Here is a 21,872-nt window from a genome sequence, read left to right on the forward strand (position 1 = left end):
GCTTCTTTGAGGGTCAAACGTAGCTTCAGGCTATGTGATGTCAGAACTCTGGGACATTATCCGACCCTTGAAATGATCTGTGGTCAGACTTCTAGAGGGAAGTACAGGTCGTGTTTTTAAACTCAGAGTGCATCCTGATGCCTGAGGGGATGTAAACACGACATACCGAGCCTGTTCAGGCATCAACCACACCGCATGGCCTCCTCCTCCTCCTCCCTGTGCTCTTCTGTCTCCCTTTCATAATGTTCACTGTCTTCCTGGGATATCAATCCCAAAAACAAAGCTAAAATGTTAGAGGCCCACCCAAGAGCAGATTGGCTATAGTTTTAGAATGTGTAGTTTCTGCTTGAAAAATCAAACCACCCAGAGCATATCAGCCATAAACTGTGCACTAGTAATGACAGAAAACACAGGCTGGGAGATTCATTGATAAAAAACCATGAAATAAACACAGCAAACGCAGCAATAAAAGCATGACAATGCCACAGCCTGAGACATTCACACACACACGAACCCTGCAAAAGCATTTAGAGGCTGGGCTCCATCATGGAGTGCATTCAAGCAAGACGAGTCAGCTGCATAATGTGAAACGCCACTTGGGTTTTTTTTCATGTTCCTGATTGAAGAGAGACTGCCTCGATGCTAGAAGATATTTGTTTTCAGAGTTACACCCCATCCCCTGCCTCCCTCCGTACATCTTCTGTCATGTCGGTGCCACTTTATAGTGCGGTTTTTGCATCGTAAGCTTTACTCTTTTTAAAGAAATCATTTACTGCTTGCTACATAGATGCAAACAGGAAACGTTTTCCAGGCTGTCAGTAACGTTTTACTTCCAGAAAACTCTGCTATTATGAATCTAAAAGGTTAAATTGATGGTAAGGTTTTAAAAGAATTAGCAAATAAAAAAGGCCATTTCAAAAATTTTTGATTTTAAATGGCCTTTTTTAAGCAAGTTACTAAGATTACAACTTAAGGTTGGAAGGGGCATCTCTTTGGACTGTGACAGGAAACCAGCATGCCTGGAGGAAAATAGTTATTCAATAATTATTCTTTATTGGAAAAGTAAATGAGTTAAATGTACACTAAGAGCAAAAGAAGGAGAAATGGTAGGGGTGCCTCCTCAAAATTGGGAGCATTAGTCTTAAAATCCAGATCTGAACTCCCAAAACTCCTTTTAAAGTTCAGAATTTGCCCACTCACAGGAATTTTGTAATGACAATGTGTGTGTTTGTGTGTGATGGTTACAGATGCCAAGTTAATGTAATTACCCAAAACAATGTGTAGCTATGCCCAGGTCTCAGTGTAACAGTAATCTAAATGTTATGTACATTGCCGATGCAGTGTAACAGCAGTATCCCCCTTCTGCTTTCCCTCCTGGCGCTGTAGTTAACAGTATAAAGGTTAGTGAGCTAATAAGCCCAACTAGAGTAAAACCACAGCAGCAGTTTAAAGACCCTTAAAGTCGCATTCAAAGTCTTTGAAAAAAAAAAACTGCAATTGACATGCTAAAGTACTTGAAATGGGTAAGATGAAAGGGGTCACTTATTATTATTATTATTATTGTGCTGCCAATATTCTGGTGTAAACCTATAACTTTATGTTAGACTTTCATGGATGCAAAGCTGGATTGAAACACACACACACATTCTCGTTTTGTTATCTTAGTGAGGACATTGAATTGACATATTACTTTCCCAAGCAACTTACCCTAACCCTAACCATCAAAAATGAATGCCTAATGCCTAACCCTAACCTTTAGCCTAAACCTAACCATAAACTAATTGTAACCCTGACACTAAAACCACATTTTGAGTCGCAGTAATGCCTTCAAACTTGTGAGGACAGGCACTTTTGTCCTAATAAGTAATTGTTGGTCCCCACAAGTATAGGAACATTCCAATTTTTTGATCCCCACCAAGATGTATAAACAGGTACACACACACACACACACACACACACGTTCTGAATGCAGATAAAAGTGCAGATACAGTAAAATTATGCTGACTTGACAGTATTTGTGCCTGAGGGGTTGTTATCAGGATGCCAAAGATCACTCATTGTTACAACTTTAGCTCCAAAAAAATAATTAATTTTTTTTTTTAAAGACCATCCAGCTCTGTGTGATGTGATTGCTGTGTTTCATTTCTTTCACTTCAGATTCTAATTGTAGCTGAGAAAGATTTGAAAGCATCCGTGAGTTTGGTTCATTGCGATAAAGGTAAATTAACTTTAAAATTTACTATTTGGATGATGAGCCACGGTTTTCTTTGTCTTTTTTAACTGAATTTTTTTGCCTGGTGATGAGGACACGTCTCTTATACTTAGTGACTAACATTTTCCAGTTTTTTTAAAGTGCTCAATTTGGATAAAAAAAAAATTTTCTTTCCAGTCAGAAAAATCCATAAATAACTTTTCAGAAATAAAATTTCACAAAGAAAAAAAGCAGCAACACTGCAGTTCAGATATATTTTATCAATATGGATACTGGAACACACCAAAGAACCAGTCTTTAGCAACTGATTTAGCAATGAATTTAGACAATAGCAACTGCCAGCAAACACTCACCAACCAGTCAGAGAATACACTTTTGTCCCTAGCGACTGGTGGGCACCAGCTGGTTGCCAGCCGATCTCTGGCCTATGTGAACAACATCGTCTTGGATGACATGACATCAGTATGTCAGTGTGACATGTTTACACCAGTAGTGTCGAAAGTAATTATTAACAGTAAATTTGTTACAAATTTACAAAAGATTCCGTTTCATCTTAAATGGTCATAAATCACATCTACAGTTTTAGAAATATCTAAACAATCAGTGTCAGCGTGGCCCTTTGTTGAATATGCATCACAATGGAATAAAATGACTTACTTTACCAAGCAATCAATCTAACGTTCTAACAATCCAACAAAGAAGAGCCCTGGTTTGCTGCTGCCAAGTGAGTTTGCTTTGATTCTAAATGTCATACAGCCTGTAGGAGGTTTTACTCAGCCCGTACCAGCAAGCCTTCCAAAGTGAGACAACTATGTTATGAGGTTTGGTTGCACATTTGAATAAGCGGGCTTGCTAGAATACCGGAGGATTTAATGTAGACCCTTTACCCAATACTTCAATTCCTGAGTCAAAGCAAACATAAAGGTCATTGAGGCGTTTTAGAGAACACAGAGTATAAACAATCCATCTTCAGAGAGACTGAGGAAATCTTTTTGTGTCTCTATCCCGGCCTTTAACGGGATCCCTCTTAAAATGCAGAAAGCAGCCAAAATCAGTTTTTAATACCATCTACACCTTGTTATTTATTTATTTATTTTTTGATAGCTGGTTTTGTTTGCAAGCGTAGCATTCAGCATTTTTGTTTACCAATGCAAAAAAGCTGCACATGCCTGCTGCGGCGAGAGGTGAATAAAAGTGAGACTGAAACCTACAAAATAACCTGAAACCCCTGTCAAACAGCAGCATGGCACCATCACGCTACTTTTGGACCTTATTTGGTATTGTGTGTAAATGCATCTCTCAAGGGCCAGCTTACTGAGGTCTTGCCGACTCATTAGAGCCAGCAGGATCCGATCAAACTGCACTCAGATCTATACAAATGGAGCTTTTTCAGAGAGACCACAATCTCTACAGGCACAGTGAAGAGAGAGGTGGGGGTCTAGTGGAGAGGAGAGTGGGGGGAGTTGACTTTGATGAAAGCTGATAAAATGATTTTTGACAACAGAGCTATACAGCAAAGCAGCTTGAATCTTTGAACAGACTGCAAGACTTCCGTTTTCTATCAGCTTGTTGATAGAAAAAGTCGCCTTTATAATGAAATGCATGTAACCACATTTCACAGCCTCTTTTCATCACAGCTCCTTGGTCTTTGTGTTTGACAGGTTTCCATGCAGTTTCATTTACTCGTATGACCTTTAAAACTACTAGTTAATGACATCAGCAGTAACCGGCTTTTCTCCAAAAAAAGAAAAAGAAAAAGTTACTCTATGCAGCTAATATCAGCAAGGCTGAAGGCAAGTGCTTCTCAATATTTTCAAAGAAACTATTAGAGAATATGATTATTATTGCATATGACAGTTCCCTCAAAGTTGGGTTGATGATTTTATGATATGATATCCATCAAGTGGATTTAGGCTGGTTAAAGCCAATGAGCAGGTATAAAAGATGGATGTGCAGCGCTCAACAAATTTATTTGACCACTAACTAAAAAATGTGTTATTTATTAGGCAAATAAACTGAATTCTTTTTTTTTATATATATACCCAAATCTGGGCCGACTTTACTGAGAAGTCAGAAATTAATCAAGCACAACATTCGTCCAGTGAAATTAGTTTTTCTGTTCAGGAATGGAAATAAATAACTAAATTAGCATCTTAATCAAAAAATAATAATGGAGGACAATTATTGGATAACAACAATAATTATATTTTAGAATGATAAACTTAATTCAACAGCTTGCTCATGGATTAGATTAACCATTACATAAACAAAGAAAAAAAATACTGTCAGCATTACATTGTGTGGTAGACACTGAAGAAACCCCGAGGTCATCCACTGGCTTATGGAATACTTGAATTTGGCATTTTAATCTTCACCATTCCAGTTTTTAAACCCAGACATTACAGATGTGATTCTGTGCATGATGCAAATGAAAAATGACCCAAAGCATACTGCAAAAGCAACACAAGAGTTTCTCTAGGCAAGGAAATAGCATATTCTTCAACAGCCAAGTCAGTCACCTGATCTGAGCCCAATAGAGCATGCTTTTCAGTTACAGAAGACAGCACTGAGGGCAGAGAGATCCACAAACAAGCAGCAGCTGAAGGTGGCTGCAGCAACGCGCAGGCAGAGAATCTCAAGGGAGGAAACTTTGTTCGGTGCTGTGCATAAAAATGTCCATTTCTTAAATTGAAGCATAAGTCTTCACTTCAATCACATCTTGATTGTTTAATTTAAAGAATCACTATGCTGTGTACATTTATAGTATTTAGACACAACAAATGTACTTACAATCTTCATTAGTCAGACTTATCTCAGTACTCCTTCGCTTATGATTACATAAATATGTGGAGTCCATACACCTGATGAAGGTTTTGTAATTGAACAAATATGTATGGGTATGTTAGAGAGTTTCATTTAATTATGCTAAATGTGACCATAATTTACAAAATGAATAATGTTGTGACTACTTTAGTGACTGAGACCATGAATTAACTGGGGAAATATTTATTAAGGCACAAATCAAGTGAGAAATAATAGTTTTCCCACAGATTATTATACAATCAAACAGAGATTATACCCATTCTTAATAAACAGTTGTTGGTTAATGGCTACGGTAATTCATCTATGAGGCAACCAGAATTCATAGAAACACAGTTACTGAACTTCGTTATTTTTTTATATGCCCAAACATATTGCAATTGACATACCAGCATATTTTTCCAAACCACAACTGGAAACACTCCCTGCTGTGTGTTGTTGCTGCAATCCTATACTGAAGTCAGGGACAGACGGCTTTCTGATTGGTAGTTCAGGCGAGAAATCAGTGACATAACAAAAGGAACAAAGCAGGAAAACTGCTAAAGCCAGACTCATTTTCACACAGGCTCTTTGGCATGTTTTGGTATGGGAAAAGATTTCCTTATTCACAAAATGCTGTTGCTGTCAGCAGGCCATCTGCTGCTAGTTTTCTTCCTCGGGACATTTGTGGGGAACTTGGGACATGAACTGGAAGTAAACATAGTGCAACAGTCAAAGAAGGAAGTAACTCTAGGAATATTAAGCATAAAGCAGCAGAGTAGCTGTCAGTTTACGAAGCACATTTGGTCAGTGAAGAGTCGATTCGGTACTTTTACCCTGCTGAGTGAGGATTCATGTATGATTCACCCAAGCAGCGCACTTTATTTATCACACCTCGTATTCTAACAATCGACCGCTTCTCTCTCATCGGAGCACAGTAGATAAAACCAGTCTGATTTGCGTTGAATATCAGCTGGTTGATATGGGCTACGTGCCCAAGTTATATCTTGAAGCCCACTGCATCACCAAGTGGTCTTCATCTGCATTTGAGAGTCTCTCTGTGAGAAGCATCTGACTTTGAGAGAGCAGGGTGGGTAAATTAGAAGATGAAAGAACTTCATTTCTCTACTAATTCATGTGCTGCCAGCTTTGAGGTCTATGTGTAACGCTGTACCATGCACTTGACATGAATATTACTTTTTTTGTACGTGTAGATTTTATTGTTTTTATTGACAGAGCTTCCGAGAGCTGGACTACCTTGGTAAGTAAAAGAAATCCCTCGGTTACGTCAATCTAAAACATACGCCATATTACACAATTCTCTAATCTCACTCTATTAAATGAAGAGGTTTACATAAGCGATAATGGGAATTTGCAGAGCAACATTTGTGCAGTAATCAGACTCGCTAAGATGCTTCCAAAGCTGCGGCCAAGTGTCCTTAATTTTGCTTCATTTTGTATACATATACTGGATATATTTTTAGCTCTTAGTTTACCCGCCTACAGGATGGGGCAATATTCCCAATCCCTCTTTGGCGTATTTCATGAGATATTTTTTAAAAAAGTAGTGTGTGAAGACAAATTTCTTAGCCTAAAAATTATTTCACTTTTAGATAGAAGTCCAGGAGCAACCCACTCTCCCTGAAAAAACTAAATAAATAATAAACAGGCAGAATACAGAGTTTGAAAGCTCTTGTGATCAGCGATCACTATAAAGTACTTTCTGCAGACAGATTTAGTTTGTGGGTGAGTAATATAAACTGCAGATTTAAAACTAAAACAATTAAAAAGACACTTGCAGAGACAACGTGAGTCAGAACACACACAGAAAGATAAGAACCTGCAGGGAGGCAAACCTTTGAAAATCACTGCATCGGTTCTTGGAAATGGTGCGATGATGTAGCTCCCCGATATATTCTTTGGAGCCCTGTGTGGGATTTTTGTTCTGCTGCTCTGCTCAGTAACACTCAGATTTCTACCTGGTGGGATGAGAACAAATGCTAATCGAGTTGAGATGAGCAAAGTGCTGCAGGCGTGTCCCCCTCCTTATGTTCAAGTTTACTTTTGAGAAGTGGTGGCAAGTATATTTACTCAGTTAGCCTACAGTTGCAAAATACACCTCCAAATCTTATAAAATGCAGTAGAAAGTAACATTACCCACTGCTTCCTAAACTGTTTGTCACATGAACCATTTTGGTAAAAACTGACCCACTCATTCACCCTGAAAATTGTAAGACACATATACGCACACCCCCACACACCAAACATCCACAGATGTTGTTTTCCAGGCTAAATTTGTTCATCCACTCACAGCCTTTAAAAAGACATCCTTTTAGTCTAAATTTAGATGAAAGGTTAAACAGTTGCCTTTTCAAGCTACAAAAGACTTTAATTCAACCTAATTTCAGCCATTCACCAATATCCCATTGAGCAATTTTCTCTTGATTAGAGGCCTGAAATATATCTAACTGGCAAACAGCCAAAGGCTAAAATCCAGTTAAATTTTCACTTGTTGAGTCCGCACCTAGCTGTTTAGAAAATGGAAATGCATCTTTGATATGGAGAAAAACCACTTGCTGCCAGGATTACATTCACAGGCAACATATTTTCCATCCATGGGTCATCAGAAAGAGAATCTTTACTGCACAGATGCCGGAGGTCAGGGTTTATGTTTCTCTGAAAACCCTTACTGCTTGCTCTGACAAGCTTTTTTTCTTCAGCCGCATTCTTGTTAAACTATGACTCATTCTGTATTGACAGATTTACCCGCTCACTTGGATGGAGAACAATAGTTTTAGGCAGAACCATCCATTTTTTATCACAGCCAGCACAATCAGGTATGAAGAAAAGAGAGCTCAACAGCACCTGGCTTCATCTGAGGAAGGGATTCCCCGTGGTCATCTTTAACAGCAAAAAGCATTGAAGTTTAGCTTCAAATGATGCCTCAAAACTGTCACGAATGCTGTACAGGATATTTTAGGGTTTAGGTGGTCTTCCCAAGGCAGCACTGAGGATGTGAGCCTGATGAGCACCTTCATCAGGCTTCATCATAAATAAAACTGGAGCAAGACTGTCAGTATTTATTAAAGCAAAGAACAGGGTTAATAACCAAGAAACTGAAGTATCTCAGAGACCTGTAGAAGTAGTTTAAAGAGTCCCTCACACTGCAGCACCAACAAATCTGAGGACTCATTTGCTAGCTTGTAATGCAAATGAGGCAGCTACGGCACTAATGATGAGCACAGCCTCGTCTGACTGCCTATACTTTCCACCGCCATCTTTTGGATTCTCATGAAAATGAAGAAAAGTACAAGATAGTCAAATTTAGATAAAGAAATGTGTGAAAATTAGTTCAAATTAATTGCGTGATACTAATGAATACAATTTTTAATGGAGCAACACAATGCTGACAGACACACAAAACACAAAGAAATAAATAACAATACAACTAGAAGGTTTCATGGTGCAGATTGAAACTGAATGCACATCCTAATGCATTAGAAAGTAGTACACCAGCTTACAATACTGGTCTTGAAACATCACATACAGAAATGCAACACTGCTGCAGACACTTCGGAGTTACAGAATGAGCAGTGAGCGGCAGTGCGGAGCTGCTTGTTATGGACTTCTATCCATATTCAAGCTGATAAAGTTCACACCAGAATACAAATCAAGCAAACAGAACAACTGAAAGTAACAGAGTTCCATAGTCAAATATTTAATCCCTGTGAGCTGAGATGAATACACTTAACAGGAACAGAAAGCAGTAGTATACTCTCGAGAGGATGAACCTATCAATTATGAACTTCACAACACTGTTTTGCAACCTGTAGGGCTGAAGTGGATGTGCAAAAAAATTGTGAGTGGCTACTCGAGGCTAGTCTCACAAAGCAAGTCAGACTCCCATGTGAAAATGACCAACAACAACAGAAATAAACATATTTTCTACAAAGTTATATAATTTGGTTGACCTCAGTGGATTTCAGCCAAAGTGGTTCCCAGCACTAGCTGTCTGCCAAATGCTACCTCAGCGAATTTGAGTCTCTGTCGTCTTTGTTCCATTTAGAAGATTTTAATGCAGTTATGTGTTGTGCATTTAACAACAGACCATCTGAGAAGTTGATTTTTTTCTTTGAGTGAATTCTAAGATTATTAAATGCAGACTCGTTCAGACGAAAGAGAGAGTCCGCAGTGAAAATGTAAACTAAATTCTCTTTATTCAATAAACAGACACTGAGACAGAGCGAGAGGGGAAGACGGCACTGTTTACGCACAAAAGGGTAATCAGGGAACTGGACACGGGAGGGTAACAAAACATAGGTAATTGTAATCAGCAACATTAACATGGTGGTGGTGTCGGTCTGTGAGGGGACGGGGGGTGGGGGTCACTTGAATGAACTTATTAAAATAGACAGGAAAGAATGAGGGAAAAAATTAACTCTAATACTAACGGTGACTAAGAATCAAAAGCCTAGGATACATGAAAATCTAGGAACAAACAAACTATGACCCAAACAGAGAACAAGGGATCAAAAAAGAAGTATTTGTGTCTGTCATCCAAACAATCTATCTTTCAAACTAAGGTAGCTCTGCCTGATAACTAAGATGATTACCCTCGTCCATGTATGATCACATAAGCTTCAAAGTAATGATCCATAAATCAGTGCCCACCTTTTACATACAGCCTGTGTTTCTCAGCTGACTGAAATCCAAAATACCTACAAAAAGCTAGAAATATTTATGGTCACATGCAAACATTGTGAATATAGTTCTCTAAAGTTTTCTTATCATGGGGTAATGTTCTTTCAAATTCAGTAAATCATTAGAACTGATGCCCAAACTCCTCAGATTCATTCAAAACATAAAGTATCTCGCAAAAGGCAAATCATGGGACTTCAAAATCAGAAGTCAATATCAGCAGTATTTTCTAAGAACTGGCATGTTCCCAAATAAATAAACCTTTCTTGTTTGATGACTCTGTGACATTAGCAAATCACTTTACGTTTTCTTCCTATTCAAAATCAAAATGTATTGCATGTATTAGAAAATGTAAATTCCTTGTAACTATAATACAGTATAATCAGAGATTACATACATAATCTTTAAGATTACAGTTTTCTGGAAACCACTTGGCAAGACTGACATCGCCCACTCCAAGGAAATCAAATCCACTTTAGCTGACAATGAAGAAATCACACAATACAGATACAAAAGGAAATCCTCCTGCCTCGCTGGTATTAATCCAGGTGAGCTCAGCAACCGTACTCTGTCCAGCACTCCTCTCTAAGGCCTGACATTGTGGTCTGTCTAAGCAGAGCTGTATTGTACAACTCATTGAGTTCTCCCCTACGGGACAAGAGAGGACAAGAGTGAAATACAGAAAGATGCCGCTTCCAGGAGTCAAAAGCAGCAGGGCAGAGACCTTTTATTGATCCTTCTGAGGTGGGATGCAGAAACCTGGTTGAAAAACACGAGTTCAGCATCTTCTCAGAGAGTAACTAGAAGAAGTCAGAGGACAGAAGTGAAGCCTCTTTAGCCAAGAAAGAGGGTTGAAAGTGTTTGGCTCTGCAAGCTTCAGTCCACTGAGGAAACAAAAACACGTTGTGGGTTTTTGTGTGTGTGTGTAGTAGAGAAATAATACAGCAGTAGATGTTACAGTAGAGGTCAAGTGTTGGAACAACTGGAAAAAGAACCTTAAGATCAGATGACCAATTAACTACAAGTATTTAGGGCATTGAAAACCATGTCTTCCAGGGACATGTGCAGTTCCTTATCACTGTTATGGAATCTGGAGTCGTCCCAGTAAACACACTGAAAGTGTGAGGTTTTTTCATTTGATTTGATTTTTGAGCTATTTAAAACTAAAGCATGTGGTAGGAATAAGCGGAGGTTAGGTAGGACTTCGTAGACATCTGGTAGGGTCATTAGCACTTATGTAATGTACACTATGTGTCATTTCAAACTCCCTAACAGATAGGGACATGTTTGGTATTTATCAGTATGTTTTTACTGCACTGAGTGTGTCTTCATATGCGTAGTAATAAATCACAGTTACACAGACATGAAAAGTATAATTTCAGCTTCAGTCAAGCGGCAGCAACTACATTTAAAAGCCATCGATTTGTGTCTGTACTGCAGTTCTTGTAGTAGCCCCTACAGGTGAAAGTAAACTATATTGTCAAAAATACATATAATGTCCAAATATTTATGCAGATACAACATAAAAGAACATTAAAACTGTACCTTGCGCTGACTACACTTGGCCACTAGAGAAAGAAGAACTTTAAAGCAGCTAAACACTGTGATGACCTAGGGCACTAGTTTTCTCTATTTTGGTTTTGTGTTGTGGTTTTTGCTATGCTTTGATATGCATGGGAAGTAATTTGCTGTTTGAGCTACACCTAGGCCCAGTGAGTCTGGTTATAAAGCTCTCTTCTTTAGCTAGCTGTTCTCTTCTGATCACTGTCCTGATTTGGAAACCAGCTTACTGAATTGGATCATCTTACCTTAGCTTAGCTTAGCTTAGCATGTGTTCCAAAGTTTTGCTTTCTGCACACACTGCCACAGATCCATGCACGCTGAGAAACACATTATCATTATCTATTATGTTGCATAGAGTTACTCGTTGAGTCTCCCTCTGTTTTGTTGCAGTTTATGAGCCGGGTTGTGACAAATCACGTGCAATTACTGTATCTCAGTTTAGATACCTCAGTTCATTCACTCTCATGCAGTACCCTGTGTAAACTGTAACATGTAAATCTACAGCTTGTCAACACATAACACTACATTTCTGATGTTGATGATGTGCCATGCTTGTTGCTGACCAATGCAATGCAAAGTGGAATGCTTGTTGTTTTTCACCTGCTAGCTGCTAACTTTTTCCACCCTTTGCTAGCTCTTGGCGGTCTCACCGCAGCTTATTGAACAGGAACAGACATGGCCATAGCTACAGGAATTGAAACCAGCTGGAGTTCAATAATATAGCCAATAAAGTCAGCTTAAAAATCAGCAGCTAATTGTATTCAGTCTTATTTTTAACATAGGGGATGTAATTCCAAAGCCAAGCTACTCTTCAGCACTTATAATGGAAACTCTTTTTTTTGTATCTAAATATGGGCAAGATGGAATAAGGCAGGCATGTAAATATAATCAACAAGTGCACTGTGTAACTTCACCCTTAATTTCGCGTGGCAGTCAGAAGTAACAAGTTGAAAGCTTTGAACTTTCATCTCCAGTTATCCCTTATGTTGCCTCATTAAACTGCACACACCAAAGGATCCTAAAGAGATGGAAGGCTATCGGTGAACTGAGCTTACCGAGTGCCCACTCAATAAAGTTGTGGTTAAGTTAGTTATGTTTTGATTCATCACATTGTGTGGGCAGGGAAGTGATCAGACACCAGGATTTAATTTCGGCAAATGGAGTGGGTCTTTGGCTTCTCAGTGGAGGAGGATGAAGTACTACTCTTAGCCCCTCTCTGTGGGGTTTAAACACAGGTGGATTCAGCTTTTTAAAAAGCTGAAGCTTTTAAAAAGCCTGTGCATCACCAGCAATGAGCACACACATCCTCAATACGTGCATGTGAAGTGTGGCAAAGTAAAGCCAAACAGCATTTCTCCCTATTGATGACAGCCCCAGAAGCCAAATGTATCTGTGTAATAGCGGCATTATCATTACATAATGTGCTTACTGGGATGAAGGGAGGGCAGAGCAGAATTTATATCTGATGAAGCGGGGCTGCTGCTAACTTAAAACACTCAGTGGCTCCTGTTGAGAGACAGCACCAGTAATAATAACCCATAATGTGACCAGGCTGACAATCTGGCCTGCTTTGTTAGTGCTGGGTTAGTCACAGGAAAACATGGAACACTACAGTGAGTCATTACTACTGCATGACAGCTTGCAGATAGACTCTTAATAGGATTCTGGTGTGCAGGGCATGGCAGTGCTGAACTCACTCTTTACATTGAACTGAGCATTATGAGGCTCAGGGGATGTTTTCAAGTGGATTGCGGCAGCCCTGTGTTTATCAAAGGTTTGGAAATGGCTTTTGGTCTAAGAGAGGCAACAGATGGCTCAAGGCCTCCCTTGCACTCATCCTTAAAGTACCACGCAGAGTTTTTAGGTGATTATCTCACTGGCTAAATACCAGAAGCATTTAAACATTGCTGTTGAACTGCCCGCCAAATAGCAGCAACTTTGGAAAATTGTTACTCGGTGTGTTTAAAAATGGTTCTTTATTGAATTTGGTAGAATCCTCGTTAGCTTACGTGTCACTCTACAATATGCCGCATTGCCAGTAAATCTCCTTAACTTATTCTCTGACTGAGCTTGCAAACTTTTGCACTTATACTACTCATAAAAGACAACAAATATTTGAGTAATCCTCATCATCTGAATGCAAATTGGAATGGTGCATAGGGAAATAACTTCATCTCAACTCTCCTACCTGATAACTGTGCTGCCATTTATTTTTCTGGCTTTAGCAGAGTTTTGTGTGCTCTCACTGGGCCCCTGAGAAGGTTCTGTAGGCTTTAAAAAGAAAATTACCTCAGTTTTAGCCTCGTTATTCAGTCTCCCAGTTTGTTTTAGAATCGGTCTTAAAATTGTTTTAATTAACTACAAGGCACGACGTGGCAGAGCCCCAGAGTACTGCTGAACTTTAAAAAGGAAACTCATGTTAAATCCTGCATGAAAGGCGCTGCTGAATTAATAGTATAGTTTTAATTTGTTTAACACTGATAAGTTTTGATACAGACTTTGATGTAAACGTTTGACCACACGCAGATGTTATATTACACTGAAACCAGACTGTATGTAAAAGATGAACATGGCAAGTTTAAAAAGTCTAAAGCTTGTATTAAAGCTTGTAAGGGGGCGACTCTAATTACAAAATACAAAATAAAATAAATTCAAACAAAAAAAAGGGACTATATAAAAGTCTATGAGTTAAAAAGCTGTCTTTCTTATTTAATTGGTGATCATAGTACACTTTTTCTGGATGATTTTATGGTCTTAGCTTCTTTTTTTTTGGCAACACGATGCTAATTTTGCAAATTAGGGTTCCTTTAATACAGTCAAAGACAGGAAATAGGTGTGCAAACATTCACAGTCATCGTCACACCGACTTTTGTGAGTCAAGATAACAACGAAATGGCAATAAGACAGAGTCAGACTGTGGTCTACTAGGGTCAAGCTGGCAATAACACGGTAACTCTTTAAGATAAAATGCTGATCAACTGTGATAAATCAACAAAAATTGCAGATCTGTTACTATACATACACACAAAGGTTTACATTCAAAGTCAAGACCAGGACCCAATAGGAAAGAGTTGTTGAAGGAGGGCGATTTACTCGCACAGTGGCACAGGGATTTGGTAACTTTGTTTTTATAGAATACAGCCAGTTGGCAACCGGTTGAGTCGAGTCCCAGATTGCAAAGAGATGCTTCACAGATCAGTTGCACTCATCGGCAAAGAATGACTGCTTTTATAAATAAAAATCCACAGTTATTTACACACCTTTGCCAATCTGTCTGAGGGTGACTGCAGTCAGCCAGAGTCAGACCACGATTATTTGGAGACAGGTTGAGGTGGTTGAGTTACAATTAAGAGATCAAATTCAACAAAGCAGAGAAGTGCCCTGTGCAAGTCAGTGGACCACCACAGTCCTCAAGCTCGATCCTCGGCACCTTTGATATCAGTAGCTCCAACACCTGAACTGCTGCAATCTGTTACGGAAACACACAGTTTGTGCTAATTCTGTCACATACATAAATAAAAAAGAAATTAATTCCACATTCGCTGCAACAAAACATTAAATACACTTAGAGATTTGCTTCTTCTGGTGCGTTACTGTCCTGTTTTAGACTCTTCTCTTCTGCTCCGACAGCGTCTCTTCACCGTCTGACAACTACAAGCAAATGCTGTAGCTCAAAACTTGTCTGAGGAGACAACAGCAGACAGCACTGCACTGCCAGAGCAAGACATCTCGGGGGAGACCTGTGTGTGCAGACACTGTGGACCCGACCCCGCCCAGCGCCCCCGGCCACCCCGTGTTAGTTTCATCAACACATAGCAAGGCTTGGAAGCTTATCTCTCAGAAACACAAGCTCTCCAATGTGGGTCACTTCTTTGGGCTCTGACAGGGACATGGCTCTCACTACGAACAATCATTAATTAATGTGGCAAGGATCCGGATGTTCAAATGCTTTTGATTACCCCCTCCCCCCCTTTTGCAGGGGACCCTTGGTGGGTGATGCACTTTTCCGTTTCAATTAAAATCAAGGTTGAGTCACAGCGAATCAGAAAATGTTGCCGTTATGCAGATTAGCCAGCAGGTTCTTAGCAAGGATTGAGAGGTCCCTGTGTGATTTGGTTCATAAGGGAGAACAAAGCCACGCTGCTCCACCCACCCCCAAGAGGAACCATGCAGATACTGGATCAAGTCCCGCAGGACAATGAAGAGCCAATTTGGGGCAGCACTGGCTCTTTTAAATTACAAACAGCAAAGAGAAAGAGAGAGGCTTGAATTTTGTGCAGCAGCAGAGCAAAAGTTCCAACTTCTAGACGAACAAACTCAAAGTAAAGCAGCGTTTTCATTTGGATCACAGCGGTGCTCGCTTCACTGCCAGGAGGGAGAAATTACTTTACCTCAGTGCGCGCTTCATATGTATGAGTCCAAGCGTTATCAGATCAGCCTCGCAACAGGTGCGATAAAATGTCAGCCACCACCCAAGATGGAATAAGGCAGGAAACACACATAAGCAAAGCAGACAACACAGGAGAAAGTAGATTTTAATTAGTTTTATTCCTATAAGCTAGTAGAAGCTGTTAGGTCTGCAAAGATAATATGTTCGCTGCTTTTATAGATAGCTTTTATTATATAGCCTGGGTACAGCTGTCCTTCAGTAAGTCTTTCAACACAAACAAATGAGGGTAGCAGGGTAGCTTAAAGCAAAAATCCATCCACAGCGATGCACATCAATCCATGATGCTTATACGGTGTTCAAGGGCTTATTTGTCATTGCACGTTGATTAACATTTTTGAGATTCACATTCGCTTTTATGAATGTCCTTTCATTTTCTTTGCACAGGCCTTGACTTGACTAGAAAATTAATATCCAGCAAAATGCTTTCCTATAGCATAATGCCACAAGTTCGTGAAGAGCATTTACAGTAGCTTTTGCTGCCAGACATGGAAAAAAAAGTCAGTTTTTCATCTTAATCCAAAACACACGCGGCTGCAGTAAACTGTAATTTGTCTTGTGGCTGTGACTGACAACACCAAAACGGCGATTCTGAAATTGACACCAAAACCTGCTGAGTTATTTCCAATATGAATCATCACTGGAGCTGCTGCAGGCATCCCAGTATGGGGTCATCTTTTTCCATGTTTGAAAATGTCACCTCGGAATTAACTTTCATACGCAACAGCAGATCAGAGCCAGACAGCACATGCATTCATCACCTGTACTGTTGCAGTGTTTTGGTGTGTCTTTTTCTATACACTATACAGAACCCATGACGCAATTTCTAAAAGCAGATTGTGAGCCGCTGCAGCAGTATTATGCTTCTTTATCTCCTTTGAAACTCCCATGGCAGCAGCAGCAGCAGAAGAAGCAGCTTGGGATTATTTAAGACATTGCATCAGACCCAAACAGCTACTTGTTATTCATTTCTTAATTATATATTTTAGTGCCTACGTTCATTAGAGGCTGGTGACAAGCATACAGATGACTCATACTTTGGATAACGCATTCAACATACTTTATACTTTTCATACTCCTTCCTTGTTTGGCCTTTCTCTTTTTTCTTTTTCTTTTTTCAAAGTGGAGCTGACATTGTAATTATCGTGCATCACTGATGACTCTTCAGGTGATTGCAAAATCATTAAGACTATACACCGGCAGATGTTTGGGTCTAATTGCCCTATTAGGAGGGAGGGTGGAAGGAAGCTGGGGTTTGATGTTTGAATAAACCTGCAGTGTGACCAATCCTCAGCTGACATGATTAGAACCGTGCACCCAGTCCTCTTTGATAAACTTGCAGTAACACGCATGCCGCAACACGCCACCTGTTGCACAGAGCAAACACACCGCAGCTTTTTCATGCATCTCGGACAGATTGGACAGCAACTGTTCTGGAGGAAAAAATGAATGCAAATGTCACCGAGAAGCATTAGAGATTAAAACTAACACACATTCAGTCCAGATGTTGTAAGGGTTGCATCTGTTTTTCAGAGTCGCATAGATAATCTGTGAGACTCCGGTAAGTCTTAGATGTATCACATTTTATTCATCGACTTCCAAAATGAATTCATTCTGAATGGTCTTACTTCAAAGGCATTACAGATGGAGAGTTCAGTAGTCTTATGAGTTGATGCTAGGTCATAATAACAGCTGGAAAACACATCGGAGAAGCCAGGCTTCTGTTGACACATCACAACTACATTTTCTTGCATTTTGGACTCTTGTTTCATTTTACCCCCGTATATTGTGCTTTTTGTTGGTTTTTCAGTGGCACAGGTTTTCCACTGACTGTATATCAAAGATGGATGTAACTCGATAAACTTCACTCACTGGATTCAAAGTCTTGTTCTGAAGCCTTGAGCAGAACATCTTTGGATATGAGGATTTGAGCGGGTCCGAGCGGGTGGATCTTTCGTTTAGGTGGTAAAGGTAATCATGACCAGTTTGTACACATACTTCCATATTTTGCAGATTCACTATTTTAAGTATATGCATCCTATCAAGTATCAGTTACATGGAGTGATCTACAAATACTCTTAACAGTTCAAAAGTTAAGTGTGCAACACTGTACACCGACTATGGTTGCTTTCATGAAGGGATCGCTGCACAATCTGCAGGCAGTAAAAGCAGCAGTTATTATCAGTATTAATGAATCAGTACAATTACTTTTTTTAAGGACTGCAGGTGAAGCCACATATTACATACTTGATTTATAAAGTTATGTTTTGAAGTCTTGAAAGAAGCATTTTTGAGATCCCCATCTTGGTGTTTTGACACTGAGTGGGGTGAGCGATGAGTGGACCTTAGTGAGAAACCAATGGACGCTGTATATTAATATCATAGCAAAGCACTAAAGCATACACTTCTTTATCTTCTGTTTAACCCATTATGCACTCTTAGTTCATAAAATGAGCATTTTCTTGCTTTAAACAAGACGAGAAACTGGTGGCAGAGACCAAAAACTCACCACAGGGTCATTTTCTCATAGATTTATTTTAAAAATCTGATTTCTTCTGACCACCAGAAGACTCATTCGCTGCTGGAAAAATGCAAGTTTAAAGCACTTTGGCACTGGCTTCACTTTTCTGACCTTATATAACTTTATATAGACTTTATATATTTCTGATCTTACATAAAGACTCAATGATCTTCAAGTCATTTCATGCTGCATTGTTAATGGTTGCTTAACAGGTCATAGCTGTAACAACACTGTGCGAAAGCCCTCCTAAATTTAACACTGTTAGAATATTGTTCCAGGCTATCTTACATCACAAGACCGTTGGAACGGCTAACTTTGAAGCTCTCTCACGGTGTAACGCGGGACCGCAGTGTTAGAGCCACGAGCAAAGACATTGTCACAGTTGGTCATCTTTCTCTGGGACTGCCCAGGATCACACAGCGTTTGCTTAAGGAGTGAAAAGCTCGGTGACATATCTGCTCGCCCTGCATTCCGCTGCTTCTCTAATCTCTTTCCACACTAACTTTATCAAGTCTTTCAAGTTTCTGGATGATGAGCCGTAAAGTCGGATATAATGGTGCACACTTTCAAACAGTCACACAAGGCATTCTTTGTGTTGCATTTTTACACTAGAAGCAATTAAAAGCACCTTATAGAGACGTTGAAACGCTGCCTACTCTTACACACCTCCGCAGTCCAGTCCCTGTGCAAATGCAAAGCAGGTACAATCCTCATACTGCCTCTTTCACAAAATGACTGAAATTGGCCGATATAGCCCCACCTTGTGGACTCCACAGACAGAAAAGTGTCTTCAGATGCTTTCAGTCAACCTAGTAAGTCCTCTAAGGTTTGCCTATTGAGCTATTCGCTCCTTCAAATCCCTACAACGTCAGTTTCCTGGTAAAGTATTCACTTAAAATAGCAGTAAGTGCTAAATTAGCTACACCAAATCAATCAGAAGGCAGTTTCCCGTGGTTCTAACACTTGCGGTCATATAATCATGCTGCACTTCTGCTTCTGCTGCTAACTTATTGGACTGAGCAAGCACAAAATTGAGGTAGAATTTGTAGCAATGTGCAAAGACAAAGTATTTTATTATGTGTATAAGGAGCCACAACCAGTTTTCAATATCTAAAAACAAAAGCAGTTTGAAAAGCTACATAAACAGCAGTTTTCACAAGCATGTAAAGATAAGAGTCGCTTTGCAGTTTATGAATTCCCACACAAAACATCTTAAAACTCTAGGTGGTGATGGCTAAAGAAAGGAAAACATGTCAGGAGTCATTTCTTTTTCTAATGAAGCCATCCTTCATAGATTTGAAGAATGTCTTCCTCCATCTATTTTTGCACACTGAGTGAAATTCTGGTTGCCTGGCAGAGTTCATTGACCAACATCTGCCTACCCTGCTCTCTACCAACCCCCCCTCTTACACCACTCTCCTACTCCTGTCCAGTTCTGGATTAGAGCTGGCCTAAGCCCCCCCTTGCATGCTGCTCTGCATGGATTAACTCTCACAGAAGCTACACTGCTGTCACACATTAACCTGCAATCAGAAGTCTCTTGTGCAAAGGACACAAACCTCCGTGTGTTGTTAGAGTCAGACAAAAACCAACCGGGAAGCGTTTGTTCTGTTTTTGTGCGCTGCGAGAGCAACGTGTAATTCAGAGTGATGCGAGGCAGGCCAAGTTCACTACCAATAACAGAAAAAAGGAAAAAAAGCTACCATTGCTGTCTCACTGATTAATCAGGCGGATCCAGAGGTTACTTTAAAAAAAGAAGAAGGTAGCAACAGCTTTTATTTTGGCAGTACATTTACTCGAGTTGTGAAGACTGTCACGTTATCTTCTCATCAAGATCTATGCTGTGAGTGAAAATGGTTTTTGCAGGATGCTGGAATCTTGCTCTGTCTCTGTCACTTGCAATAGCAGTGCTGCATATTAATTCCTATTATTATCGGCCACTCAAAGCTGTTAGATTAAAAGAAATGACATTCGGCAAAAAGCTTTCTCAAAAGGAGCCTCCCCTCTGTGATGGAGAGAGATATGCAAACACACACACACATACATGCACGCACAGACACGCACATATCTTCAAGCTTTAGAAACTAACACAAAACAGACCAACGAATGGACAATACAGTCACATGAAAGGAACTTTGTGGCCGTCTTGCCACTAGTCAGTATAAAATGTGGATGGGCTTTACAGATGCAGCCCACTGAGCTCAAAACTGCGTCTAATTTGAGGCTTCATCAAGGAGCCGAGAAAACGCAGTCTGGTGAGACTGATCGACAGTATAGATCAGGTACCCTGTAGACGCTGGGAAGAGGAACACACACAACGACTGCAATCATTCACTTCAATAACATCACACATCCTTTCAGTTGGAGGAGAGCTGAAGAGGTGGAGAAGGAGGGGGAGCGGTATTCTTTGCAGCAGCAACAGTTGGCTGTCTGTCGACTGAGAGGCAAAGAGTTAGCATGCGCACATACGCCAGGCGACTGGAGATAGAAAGAGATGGACGGGGGAGCTGAGAGAAGAGAAAGGTGACAGATAAAGCCACAAAGCCACAAGGCTGGAGGGATGCCTGGCAACCGGTGGCAAAAATGGAGATGCAGTAATAAGAGAAAGGCAGAGAGAAAGAGCTGAAAGGGATACACACACACACACGCGTAGAAATGTTAGGAAACACCGTGGTAAACAGTGGCATGGAGACAAGTGGGGAAATCATCACTCACTGGAGTCATCTGAGTCGTATCCCTCCACATCAGGCTCCTCGTCCTTTTTGGTGGCCTGTAAGGAGGCGGAGGCTCCGGCAAGAGCCCGGTCTGGGTTATCCTCATTGGGGCGGTCACTCTCAGCAGCAGCAGTCGTGGAGGCAGAAGCTGAGGAGGTGGAGAGGGCAGAGCGGAGGGGCCCAACGTGGGGCAGAGCAGGGGGAAGGCCCCGTGGGTACCGGGGAAAGTAGTCAGAGATCTGCTTGATGGGCTGGATGGGGCCAGGGCACACGTCAATGGCCATGTGCTCCTGGATGCTGATGGTGGGTTTCTCGCCTTTGCGTTGTGTCATGCATGCGGTCCAGCCAGGAGCCAACTCCAAAAACCAAAAAACTGAGAAAATAATAAAAGAAAAAGAATATAAACAGACCCACCTCCCTGGTCCTACTCCGCTTACTTCTCTAGAAGAGGCAGGTGTTGTCTTGGGTGGGTGCTGATGAGTAGACAGGTCCAGGTGATCTGTGGATGGCACCACTCTGGTCTACATGGAGTTCAGTAGGCGGCTGTTTTGTCTTCCAGTGCTGTCCTCAGACCCAGACCATGCTGTCTGACAGCCTCACACACACTACTACCTACCCTCCCGCTCTCTCCTCTTCCTATACCCCCACACTCTGCCCACGTCTGCGCTGCCTATCAGAGAGAGAGAGAGCATAAGAGTGGTGTGTGTGTGAAAGAGAGAGAGGGACTGTGAGGGAGAGGGAAGGGATTAGAGAGGAAGGAGGGAGGGATCAGCTGATGTCACTGCCTAGCAACCAAGCAGTAAACAGGAACCGTCGGCCGAGGTGCTTAATTATGATATTAACCCCATCCATCTGTCAGTGGGAGGGACAATCCACAGCCATGCCAGACGCATGTGAATTTGTGTCTCCTTGAGCGCG

At 40.6% G+C, this 21,872-nt stretch overlaps 1 protein-coding gene across 3 annotated transcripts in view; it reads right to left on the bottom strand.

The window, feature by feature from the left end:
• Positions 1-21,670, bottom strand: part of doc2b (double C2-like domains, beta) — a 183,287-nt gene extending 161,617 nt beyond the window's left edge. Inside the window, exon 1 of one of the 3 annotated variants that reach the window (XM_084940914.1) lies at positions 20,956-21,668. In XM_084940914.1, coding sequence (XP_084797040.1) covers positions 20,956-21,286 — 331 coding nt within the window. In that variant the 5' untranslated portion in view covers positions 21,287-21,668. Of the gene's footprint in view, positions 1-20,955 lie in introns of all 3 variants that reach the window. The other 2 variants (XM_084940915.1, XM_084940913.1) reach the window with 2 other exon arrangements.
• Positions 21,671-21,872: the final 202 nt, after the last annotated feature.

This window comes from Perissodus microlepis, chromosome 10, assembly GCF_051167445.1.
Source record: "Perissodus microlepis isolate ML-2025 ecotype Zambia chromosome 10, ASM5116744v1, whole genome shotgun sequence".
Taxonomy (NCBI): Eukaryota; Metazoa; Chordata; class Actinopteri; order Cichliformes; family Cichlidae; genus Perissodus; species Perissodus microlepis.